The 12,185-nt window shown below is 41.1% G+C and overlaps 2 protein-coding genes across 3 annotated transcripts in view; one reads left to right on the top strand and one right to left on the bottom strand.

The window, feature by feature from the left end:
- LOC126996880 (uncharacterized) overlaps positions 1-2,977 on the top strand; it is a 25,863-nt gene extending 22,886 nt beyond the window's left edge. For both annotated transcript variants that reach the window (XM_050857799.1, XM_050857798.1), the window contains one exon: positions 1-2,977. This exon is cut by the window's left edge and continues 38 nt beyond it. In XM_050857799.1, the coding sequence (XP_050713756.1) occupies positions 1-81 (81 nt within the window). In that variant the 3' untranslated portion in view covers positions 82-2,977.
- Positions 2,978-7,043: 4,066 nt separating this feature from the next.
- On the bottom strand, positions 7,044-11,976 carry LOC126996881 (uncharacterized). The gene is made up of 4 exons (XM_050857800.1): positions 11,813-11,976; positions 11,216-11,376; positions 9,556-9,832; positions 7,044-8,153 (listed from the first exon to the last, which is right to left on the bottom strand). The coding sequence occupies exons 1-4, from the start codon at positions 11,950-11,952 to the stop codon at positions 7,958-7,960; spliced, it is 774 nt and encodes a 257-aa protein (XP_050713757.1). The 5' UTR covers positions 11,953-11,976; the 3' UTR covers positions 7,044-7,957.
- Between the last annotated feature and the right edge of the window lie 209 nt (positions 11,977-12,185).

The raw sequence follows: 12,185 nt of genomic DNA, 5'->3' as shown, positions 1-12,185 counted from the left end.
TCCTCCATCAAGACGGACAACGCTCACTACCTCACCAAGCTGCACCAACTCAAGCAACGCATGCGCAACGCCGGGAAGTAGATCGCGTGGGGTGCCCGCTGGTCCGCGCTGCATGACTGTGTGTGTGTGTGTGTGTGTGTGTGTGTGTGTGTGTGAGGTGGATGGTATATGTAAGGTGAACTCCAAACAGCAACAACAACAGCAGCGTCAGCATTATATCTGGTTCATGTCCCGCGGTAAATTATAGGGAAGATGTGGGCGATTTTCCGAACGTTGTCTGGTATCCTGGTATCATTAACTCTTTTTTTTATTATTCAGCATTAGAGGAGGCAGCTCAAGGACAAAAAACGAGAAAAAGGCAAAAAACAGCCCCCTAGACACCGCTCATGTAAAGAAAAAAAGAACAAAGTGGCCAAGAAGAGAGGTCAGCTTCGGTCAAGTTTCCTCTTCCTGTTTACATCAGTTACCCCTTAAGTGGAAGACATGAATTATTGTGTCGATCACATGACCTCAAAATACTTAGGTTGGTATTATAAGACACTTTCGCTTCTCACATCAGCTATTTCTAAAGGTCAGAGAGGGGGTCAATCGGGTTGTAATGAGTGTTTCTTTAAGTTGACGGTACAGAGGAAGGGTCAAACTACCACCAGGGTCATAAAACTACTCTTGGAAATGCCCACAACTCCTACGAAAGCCTTGTCAAATAGGTGTTCTTGGACGACGGAATGTTAATGTCTGCCTGTTTTCTCTTTCACTCCTACACTCGACACGGCAGATTTCGAGTTCCCTCTGTTTTGTATTGGTTATCTCCTAAGTGGAAGATAACTAGTGTCGATTATATGACCTCAAAATACTTAATGCCTGCCTGTTATCTCTTTCACTCTTACACTCGACACGGCAGATTTCGAGTTCCTTCTTGTTTTTTTGTATTGGTTATCTCCTGAGTGGAAGATAACTAGTGTCGATTATATGATCTCAAAATACTTAATGTCTGCCTGTTATCTCTTTCACTCCTACACTCGACGCGGCAGATTTCGAGTTCCTTCTTGTTTTTTTGTATTGGTTATCTCCTGAGTGGAAGATAACTAGTGTCGATTATATGACCTCAAAATACTTAATGTCTGCCTGTTTTCTTTTTCACTCCTACACTAGACACGGCAGATTTCGAGTTCCCTCTTTTTTGTATTGGTTATCTCCTGAGTGGAAGATAACAAGTGTCGATATGACCTCAAAATACTTAATGTCTGCCTGTTTTCGTTTTCACTCCTACACTCGACACGGCAGATTTCGAGTTCCCTCTTTTTTGTATTGGTTATCTCCTGAGTGGAAGATAACTAGTGTCGATTATATGATCTCAAAATACTTAATGCCTGTCTGTTTTCTTTTTCACTCCTACACTCGACACGGCAGATTTCGAGTTCCCTCTTGTTTTTTTGTATTGGTTATCTCCTGAGTGGAAGATAACTAGTGTCGATTATATGACCTCAAAATACTTAATGCCTGTCTGTTTTCTTTTTCACTCCTACACTCGACACGGCAGATTTCGAGTTCCCTCTGTTTTGTATTGGTTATCTCCTGAGTGGAAGATAACTAGTGTCGATATGACCTCAAAATACTTAATGTCTGCCTGTTATCTCTTTCACTCCTACACTCGACACGGCAGATTTCGAGTTCCCTCTGTTTTGTATTGGTTATCTCCTGAGTGGAAGATAACTAGTGTCGATTGTATGATCTCAAAATACTTAATGCCTGTCTGGCTGTATTCTTTTTAAATCCTATACTCAATACGTTGTCACGGGCTTAAAAATTCATCTTATGTGAGTTTTCCTTTTTGTCTTATTCCACTGAAAGCCGTGATCGTGGCCAGAGAGAAAATAAACAGTGGAAAGAAGAAAACGTCAACGGTTATAATATAGAAAATAGAAAATGAATCTTTGTCATTCCTTCATCCTGGTATTCAAAGAGTCACCGTACACTAAACTGACCACCAGAAGACCCGCTCCCTCCACCAAGCTACATGTGATTAGTTGGCTGATTTGATTTGATACATTTGAGATATACACATACATATAACAGTATACATATATGGTCTCAAAAGGATGAAGGTACTTTTGTCGCCTTCACCCCAACCCTGCCGTTTTTTGCTTTTACATTACCTTACATAACATTACACTAAATTTTCGTACGCTATGACACATCTAGTACAGGGTTATTGCCGTATAATACACATCTTTACACTTTCCTGTCATCTCTTCTAAGGAGCCCTGGGGAACCCCTGGGCTTGACGTCGTAGAGTGGGTGAGGCGACGCTCCCCCATACGTATGCTCCTATTGACTGATTGATCACCTTGGACGTGTGGTAAGGGAGGGGGCGGAGTTTCCAGGTCAATTTGATGTACGATGATTATATAATGTTTTTTTTTTTGCGTTATACAATGTTATTTTAAAAGCGTAGGTGTTGCTTATTTTTATTCATGTGATGTCTCCACTATACCCGCGTCCTCTGTGTCTGTCTGTCTGTCTGCCTGTCTGTGTACTTCAAAAGGCCATATTGTTGTAGTGACTTTGTTCAGAGTGTTAAAAAGATTAGTTGAAGAGATACGTATAAGAGGATCGAATTTACGGTGTACTTCATCTTATAACGAATGAAATGGAAAGCAGAAAGAGAAAGGAGGAAAAGGAGGAGGAAGGGAACGAAGACAATGAAGGAAGAGAAGAAAGAACAAAAACAAGAAGAACAAGAAATAGAATACGAAATAAAGAAGAGGAGGAGGAGGAGGAGGAAAAGGAGGAGGAAGAGAATGAAGAGCAAGAAGGCGCAGAGAAAGAACAAAAACAGCAACAAGAAAACAAAAACAAAGAAGAGGAAGAGGGGGAAAAGGAGGAGAAAGGGACAAGAATAAGAACAAAAAAAAAGAAGAGGAGGAGGAGGAGGAGGAGGAGGAGGAGGAGGAGAAGAACGAATATAAGGAAGAAGAAAGCGAACCAAAGTATGATACTCTTATTATTACTATTATTATTATTATTATCATCATCATTATCATTATTATTATTACTATTATTATTATTATTACTATTATTATTATTACTATTATTATTGCCAGAGATGAGAACTGAAAAAAATAAATTAATAACCCGAAGAAAACAAAAAAAATAGATAAATAGATAGACAGATAAGAGAGTAGATAAAAAAGAAAGAAGAGATAGATAAAACAAGATAAAGATAGATAAACAAAATTCCTGATAATCTCTTCACATTGTAGTCTGTAAACGTAGAATTATGAGACAAAAAAAAAGAGTAAATAAATGTGTTTGAAAAATATATTACGGACTAAAGTTTTATTACCCTTACGTGTGTGTGTGTGTGTGTGTGTGTGTGTGTGTGTGTGTGTGTGTGTGTGTGTGTGTGTGTGTGTGTTTTGCTAGTTTTCCTTTTTTTTTTTTTACTTCTTATTGAGCCGTTTTTGTTTGTGTGTGCGCGTGTGTGTGTGTGTGTGTGTGTGTGTGTGTGTGTGTGTGTGTGTGTGTGTGTGTGTGTGCAGATCCCACCGTCATTGCTCGGGACAGTAACAAGGAACATAACGTTATTATCTTGGGCAGAAGGAGAAATGAAGAGAAGAGGAGGAGGAGGAGGAGGAGGAGGGAGGAGGAAAAAGAAGAAGAGAGGATGGAGGAAAAGGGAAACTAGACAGAGGACTTGGGAGGAAAAAGGGAGAAGAAAGGGAAGGAAAGAAAAGAAGAAGAGATAACAGAGAAGGAAAGGAAGGAGACAAAAGAAAGAGGAGAGGAAGAAGAGGAGACAAGAGGAGAGCAAGGAGGAAAAAAATGGAGATGGAAAAGAGGAAAAAAAGGATACAGAGGAGGAAAAAGGGAAAGATGGAGAGAAGGAGAGGAGAGCAAGGAGGAAAAAATGGAAATGGAGAAGAGGAAAAAAAGAATAGAGGAGGAAAAAGGGAAAGATGGAGAGAAGGAGAGGAGAGAAAGGAGGAAAAAATGGAAATGGAAAAGAGGAAAAAAAGGATACAGAGGAGGAAAAAGGGAAAGATGGAGAGAAGGAGAGGAGGGAAGGAGGAAACAATGGAGGACGGAGAGAAAGAAGGAAAGGAAGAGGAGGAAAGAAGAAAAGATGGAGAGAAGGAGAGGAGGGAAGGAGGAAACGATGGAGGACGGAGAGAAAGTAGGAGAGGAAGAGGAGGAAAGAGGAAAAGATGGAGAGAAGGAGAGGAGGGAAGGAGGAAACGATGGAGGAGGGAGAGGAAGGAGGAAAGGAAGAGGAGGAAAGAGAAGATGGAAAAAAGGAGAGGAGGGAAGGAGGAAACGATGGAGGACGGAGAGAAAGTAGGAAAGGAAGAGGAGGAAAGAAGAGGAAAAATGAATTACACGTGTCTAAGACTTAATCACAGACACACACACACACACACACACACACACACACACACACAAACACGTCCTGACAGTCGTAGGATCTTTTCTTCCCCTTGATCGTCCTGAAGGAATCCTGCGCTTTGTAAACTTTCCTACTCTCTCTCTCTCTCTCTCTGATGTTAGTAAATTTGCAGATGATACCAAGATCGGTAGAGTAATTGAGTCGGATCAGGACGCGAGTATTCTCCAAGGTGAACTCAACAGATTATATGACTGGGCGGATAAATGGCAGATGGAGTTCAATGTAGGGAAGTGCAGTATTCTGAGTGTAGGTAGGAACAACCCCTCACATATCTATTGCTTAAATGACACTCTCATAAGTAGGTCTGGGTGAGAGGATTTAGGGTCTTAGTGAGCTCTGATCTCCGTCCAAGGGCACAATGCATTCAAGCTAGAAATCGAGCTAATAAGGTACTGGGATTTATTTCAAGGAGCGTAAGCAACAGAAGCCCCGAAGTCTTCCTCAAACTATATTTAGCATTAGTTAGACCTCATCTTGACTATGCGGTTCAGTTCTGGTCACCTTACTATAGAATGGATATCAAAATGTTAGAATCGGTGCAGAGGAGGATGACTAAGATGATTCAGGGGTTGAGAAACTTGCCATACGAGGAAAGACTCAAACAATTAAACTTGCATTCTCTAGAAAGGCGAAGGGTGCGTGGAGACATGATCGAGGTTTATAAATCGATGAAGGGCTTTAATAAGGGAGACATTCATAGGTTATTGTTGGTAAGAGAACCGGGTAGGACACGAAGTAATGGGTTTAAACTGGATAAATTCAGATTCAACAGGGACACAGGCAAAAATTGGTTTACAAACAGGGTGGTGGATGAGTGGAATAAGCTTTCATGTGGTGAGTGCCAATACAATTGTCACATTCAAAAATAGACTAGATAAATTCATGGACAGCGATATTAGGTGGGGTTAGATACACGGAGCTTAGGGTCAAAGGAGCTGCCTCGTACAGGCCTCTCTTGCAGACTCCTGCGTTCTTATGTTCTTATGTTCTCTCTCTCTCTCTCTCTCTCTCTCTCTTCCGCACTGGGCTGTTTAAATCGTGTAAGGAGGAGGAGGAGGAGGAGAAGGAGGAGGAGAGAAGAGACGGAAGAAGAGGAGGAAGAAGAACAAGATCAAGAACAAGAAGAAAAGGAAAAAGAAGACGAAGAAAGGAAGAAAAGGAGGAGAAAGCGAATAAAAAGGAAGAGAAGGAAGCAACAAGAAAAGAAGAAAAAGAAGAAGAAGAAGAAGAAGAAAAAAAAAGAAGGAAGAGGAGGAGGCGCAGCAGAAGAAGAAGCAACATATTAAAAGAGGAGGAAGAAGAGGAGGAAGAGGAAGAAGAGGACGGAGGAGAGGAACGGTCGCCTGAACTCCACTGACCTGCCTTGTCCAAACATTGACTCTGACTAAGCAAGTGAACTGAACTGACGGGCCGGGCAACTTCACTCCCCTGCTGCTGCCGACGCTCCTAAAGCCTTTTCCCGCACACTTTGGCCCGCCCCGAAAAATGGTATAGGGTGGGGTCGGAGGAAAGGAATAAAAGGTAAAGTTAAGGGTATGTGGGACAGCTGCGCGTGGCCTCAGTGCTAATTTTTGTTACACTTGATCTTGAGTCTGTTATGTGGTTGTTTGTTTTGATAGGTGTGGAATCGAGTCTATTATTGTAGAGATTATGTGATTATGGTTCGTTTCTTCTTAATTATTTTGCGGTATTTCTTGAAGTTCCTGTGTGGGTGGTTGTCTGTGTGTGTGTGTGTGTGTGTGTGTGTGTGTGTGTGTGTGTTCCTAATGACCTTCACAAACACCTCAACACTCGGCTATACAAACAGGAAGCGTTGACTTAAAACACCTCGTGGGAACAAAAGATTGGACTGATATGAATGACCTTTCTACTACTACTACTACTACTACTACTATTACCCCTCCTTCTCTTCCTCCTCCTACACGAATACAACAATACCGGACCCCAACACTACGATAACGGCTTCGATAACCACATACCTTTAACTTAGAGGCTCCGTTTTTGGTCCATCCTCGGTGCTGGACGCTGAACACTTAATCCTAGTTTTGGAATTCCTCTTCTTCTGCCAAGCGTAGGAAAAATGCATTACGAGAGTAGGATGTATGGAAGAGTGGTCAAATAGCATGTATGAAAGAATATATGAGTGAAAGACTGTATGTATGTATGAATGTATGAAGGAATGCTCCAAGAATAGCATAAATGAAGTAGTTAAAATTAATAGGATAAATTACACACACAGTTCTCTTAACGAAGCATAGATTTGAAAGATATCGTTCTGAAATATACATAAAAAGGGAGACATTTTCGTAGAGTATGAAAATAGAAGCCATTGTTATAAGCTACGGTATTTACAAAGGTACTGAGTAGAACATGTCTCTCCATTAGGTTACTTAGAGAATAGTAAAAGTAATAATCGATAAAAATAATGATAAAACAATGAAATAAATACTAACGTTAGAAATAATAATAACAGTAATAATAATAAAAACAATAATAATAATAATAATAATAATAATAATAATAATAATAATAATAATAATAATAATAATAAAAATGACAATACTACCAGAAACACTTATAAACAAAAGAATACAGAAACACACACATACGCACAAACTACAAACAGACAAATGACATACAAACAACAAACACCTGTACTCTACAAACAACACAAACCAACAAACTAACAAACACACATAAACAAACACAAATAAATAAATAAATAAATAGACAGAAAGGGCCATAAAAAACAACAAAAAATAATAAAGAAAACAATAACAATACAACTTTTTTTATAACACACACTCCTAAAACTTCCTTACCATCATTTCCTTCCTTCCCTCCTTCAAGGCGAACAACAAGAAGTCCTTAGTGTCCTTTACTTGAATCCTTTTGCTTTCCTTTCCTTTTCTACTTAAATCGAGCTTGGAGGTGAAAAGGATTCGAACGGGGAGTCTTGAGTTAGGATGTCAAGGGCAGAGGATGTCAAAGGAATTTTAGGAGGTTTACAAGTCACATGGGAGTCTTTTCCGCATATTTCCAAGACGTCAATAAGAATAAGGACACTTTGTCAACTTTCCTAACCTTACTAACATCACGAAAACACTCACAAAAGACGTTCAATGACTTGTAAAACCCTCTGTGCATAACATCAAGACTGTACTGGATAACATTACAGGAAGTCGACGGTTCTTGAAGACTGGGGATTACTATAGCATAAGGTGGCCCGGGGATAGAGTCAACAGGGGATGGGATGGGCCCTTGACTGAACTGGATAACATTATAGGAAGTCGACGGTTCTTGAAGACAGGGAGTTACCAGCTTAAGAAATGAGAGTGAGTCAGGCCTTGATAATTCGACATCAAAGAAAATCAACACCAATAAGGAAATCGAGAGTAGAGAAATGGGACTTAAGTTGTCTAGAATCAAGAGGGGATGGAATGGGCCTAAACTGTACTGGATAACATTATAGGAAGTCGACGGTTCTTGAAGACTGAGGATTACTATAGCTTAAGGTGGCCCGGGGATAGCGTCAACAGGGGATGGGATGGGCCCTTGACTGTACTTGGGTTGACAGGCACATCCGGACTCCACCAGCACGTAGTCTTGTCCGGTGAGGGTGACGGGGCCGAGAGGGATGACCAGGAACAGATAAGGCACGTAGGTCTGCACGCACTGACCCTGGAGGATTTCACACGTCTCCGATCTGTGGAAGGGAAGGGAGGTGTTTGAGGGGTTAGTGTATGTGTTTATGTGTATGTGTATGCGTGTTTGTTCTTAATCCTGTTTGTTGCTTCTTATATTCTGTCCAATGTGATCCCAGCTTCCCTTCTCTCCCATCCTTTCTTCTTCCATTCGTCCCTCAGATATAAAAGTGATAGCATAATCTCTTCTCTTTGCTTTGTTCCTCCTTTTGCCCCTCTCCCTTCTTCCTTTTCTTCCCTCATATACAAGAACACCACATCTCTCTATTTTCACCTTCCTCCCTTTCTATCTTCTTCCTCTTCTTTATTTTACTCCCCCATCCTTTCTTCCCTTTTATCTTCGTCTTCTTCTTCCTTCCTTCCCCTTCCATCTTCGTCTTCTTCTTCTCTCTTCTCCCCATCCTTCCTTCCCTTTTTCTTTTACCTTTTCCTTCCCTTTTCATATTCGCTTGCTTCCTCGTTCCCTTCCTTTCTATCTCTTCTCCATGCCTTTCCTTCCCTCTCATCCTCCCTCCAATCTTCCTTCTCATCCATCCTCCTCTACCGTCCACCCTTCAAACACAACACCAACTCACGACCCGCGTTGCCAAGTTATCGTACTCATCGCTTAGTTATCGTACTCATCGCATTTCATTTTCGTCGTTGCTGACCGATAACCATAACAACAAAGAACGAAAAACATCAATATTCAACAGTTTTGGCACTAACTTTGATTTTCTCACGTTACTTTTGTAGGTAAGAGAGTTTGAGGCATAAAGATGATAGATACGATATGTGGTTAATACGATAACTTACGATACTTTTCTAGGTGAGAGAGTTTGAGGCATAAAGATGATAGATACGATATGTGTTTAATACGATAACTTGCGATACTTTTGTAGGTAAGAGTTTGAGGCATAAATATGATAGATACGATATGTGGTTAATACGATAACTTACGATACTTTTGGAGGTAAGAGAGTTTGAGGCATAAAGATGATAGATACGATATGTGTGGTTAATACGATAACTTACGGTACTTTTGGAGGTAAGAGAGTTTGAGGCATAAATATGATAGATACGATATGTGTGGTTAATACGATAACTTACGATACTTTTGGAGGTAAGAGAGTTTGAGGCATAAAGATGATAGATACGATATGTGGTTAATACGATAACTTACGATACTTTTGGAGGTAAGAGAGTTTGAGGCATAAATATGATAGATACGATATGTGTGGTTAATACGATAACTTACGGTACTTTTGAAGGTAAGAGAGTTTGATAGATACGATATGTGGTTAATACGATAACTTACGGTACTTTCGGAGGTAAGAGAGTTTGAGGCATAAATATGATAGATACGATATGTGTGGTTAATACGATAACTTGGCAACGCTGCAGTCACGACCCTCAAACACTCACTCGCACATCTCGAAGATCACTTGCTGCAGGAGGTCGGGGAACTTCTGCACGATGGTGACGGGCTGGCCGGAGGTGAGGCTGATCCCGTACATTGGCGCCGTTGTGTTGTAGCTGGTTTTACACAGGCGGGCGGGCGGGCCTTGCGGACACTGGCTTCCTCCCTCCCCTGCCGCCGAAGTGCCCTGATCGTCCTTTGCGGTGGCGGCGGAGGCTGTCTTCACCGCGTCCGCCATGCTCACGAGGTTTTTGCTGGGGGATGTGTCTGCCATACTACGACCTGGGTGATGCATAAAGGTCGTAGGAGGGTGAGATACGTGTGTTAGTGATTGATAGGTGTGAATGGCATCAATGGAAAAGTTATGTAAAGATGAAGAAGAATAGGAACAATTACTTATAGAAGACGATGAAACAAAAAAACGAGGAAAAAATGAACAAGAACAATAACAAGAAGAAAACACGTACAAGACAAACAGGACCAAGAAGAAAAAAACGAGGAAATTAGAAGACAATGAAACAAAAAAACGAGGAAAAAATGAACAAGAACAATAACAAGAAGAAAACACGTACAAGACAAACAGGACCAAGAAGAAAAAAAAGAGGAAATTAGAAGACAATGAAACAGAAAAACGAGAACAAGATGAACAAGAAGAACAATAACAAGAAGAAAACACGTACAAGACAAACAAGACCAAGAAGAAAAAAAGAGGAAATTAGAAGACAATGAAACAGAAAAACGAGAACAATAACAAGATGAACAATAACAAGAAGAAAACACGAACAAGACAAACAAGACCAAGAAGAAAAAAAAGAAGAAAGAGGAAATTAAAAGACAATGAAACCGAAAACAAGAACAAGATGAACAAGAAGAACAATAACAAGAAAACACGAACAAGACAAACAAGACATAGAAGAAAAAAAAAAGAGAAGAAGAAAGAGGAGATTAGAAGACAATGAAACAGGAAAACGAGAACAAGAACGAGATGAACAAGAAAAACAAGAACAAGAAGAAAACACGAACAAGACAAACAAGACCAAGAAGAAAAAAAGAGAAGAAAGAGAAAATTAGCCCACAGTTATTCCACGTATAAATCTCCATAAAAAAAACTAAATTCATGGAGGAGGAAGAAGAAGAAGAGGAGGAAGAGAAGGAGGGAGAGAAGCAGGTCACATTACACCTAAGGGCTATACAATTTACATAGGAAGACACAGGTGCTAACTAACTTACTCAAACACCCTTATGAATACCTTAACCCGGTAGCAGCGACGGGCCAAATTTGTGTCTTTACCGTGTATCTCAGTACTTTACTTATATCGCCTTTGTTGTAACCCTTGACCCATTTGAATACTTCTATCAGATCTCTCTACTAGCGACGGGCCAAATTTTTGCTATGATATATATATATAAACCCCCAAAATAGATGATGCATAAACTGATCACAAATGCGTTGATATGTATTATGAAATGGTTTGCGTGAGCGATGTTTTTTTTCTCATTTTTCTGGCTTAGAGGGACCATTAAAAAACATGATCCCCGTAGCTACTGGGTTAAAACACAACCTTACGCACCTGACCAACCTAGTACACCTACCCTCCGGCCTAAGCTTCTGGGGCGAGTTAAAACACAACCTCACGCACCTAACCAGTGGCCCCTAGTACCTACCCTCCGGCATAAGCTTCTGGGGCGAGTTGGCTTCTTGATACATGCTAAGAAGGCGAGCTCGTGTGGTGTCCGGGTCCAAGGTGTGGTGGAGAGTTCGCCCCCGACGCATGTTCCTCGGGCCCCGGAACTCCCCGTCGGCGTAGAGGCGGTTGATGAGGTCACTGTGGAGAAAGGAAGCAGAGGAGGTTGTTTTAGTTATAGTTTTAGGAGTAATTGTAATAGTAGTCATAGTGGTGATGGTAGTAGTGGGGGTGGTAGTAGTAGTTGTTGTTGTAGTAGTAGTAGTAGTAGTAGTAGTAGTAGTAGTAGTGGTAGTAGTAGTAGTAGTGCAAGGATAAGAGAATTGTAAATACTACGACTTATAAAACGATGAAAAGGATGATGAACATGGGAGAAAAAGAAGGAGAAAGAGAAGGAGAAAGAAAAAGAGAAACAAAGAGATGAAGAAAGAAAGAAAGAAAAAGAGCGAAAAACAAATATAGAGAGAAATAGAGAGAGAAGCAAAGAAAGAAAGAAAGATAAGGAAAGCGAAACAAAGAGAGAAAGAAAAAAGAAAGAGAAAGAAAGGAAGAGACAGACATACAGACAGACACTCACCTGGGGTAGGGCCTGCCGTCTGGGCCTGCCGCCGTGGGGTCCGTCAAGGCATTTCCCCACGTGTAGCGCCCGTCTCGCGCCGCCGCCCCGCCCACGCACGCCCATGCCGCCACCCACACCGCCGCCGCTGCGCCCCACATCTGCAGGAACCGCCGCTCGCCCCGCCTGGAAGGAAAAGATAAAATTAAATATACTTCACCTAAAGACAAGATGCACGTCAACTCAGCGTCTGTTAAGTATGGCAGCAGCACGCTCGGCAAGAAAAACAACACATTTTTAACAACTTATTCTTTTACCGCGAAGGAAGCAGCGCAAGGGAAGAAAAGGCCGCTAATCGATGACATGTGTTGACCAGTAAAGGCATGATTGTTTT

The sequence above is a fragment of the Eriocheir sinensis genome, chromosome 11 (assembly GCF_024679095.1).
Source record: "Eriocheir sinensis breed Jianghai 21 chromosome 11, ASM2467909v1, whole genome shotgun sequence".
NCBI lineage: Eukaryota > Metazoa > Arthropoda > Malacostraca > Decapoda > Varunidae > Eriocheir > Eriocheir sinensis.
Note: the sequence above shows the minus strand (reverse complement) of the source record. Positions and strands in the feature narration are given on the sequence as shown.

Excerpts from the sequence above, each read along its gene's own strand:
- LOC126996881 (XM_050857800.1), bottom strand. The coding sequence starts at position 11,952 with ATGTGGGGCGCAGCGGCGGCGGTGTGGGTGGCGGCATGGGCGTGCGTG. Across the intron at positions 11,377-11,812 it reads GACGGCAGGCCCTACCCCAG|TGACCTCATCAACCGCCTCT; the intron begins GTGAGTGTCTGT and ends CTTTCTCCACAG. Across the intron at positions 9,833-11,215 it reads CCAGAAGCTTATGCCGGAGG|GTCGTAGTATGGCAGACACA; the intron begins GTAGGTACTAGG and ends TGCATCACCCAG.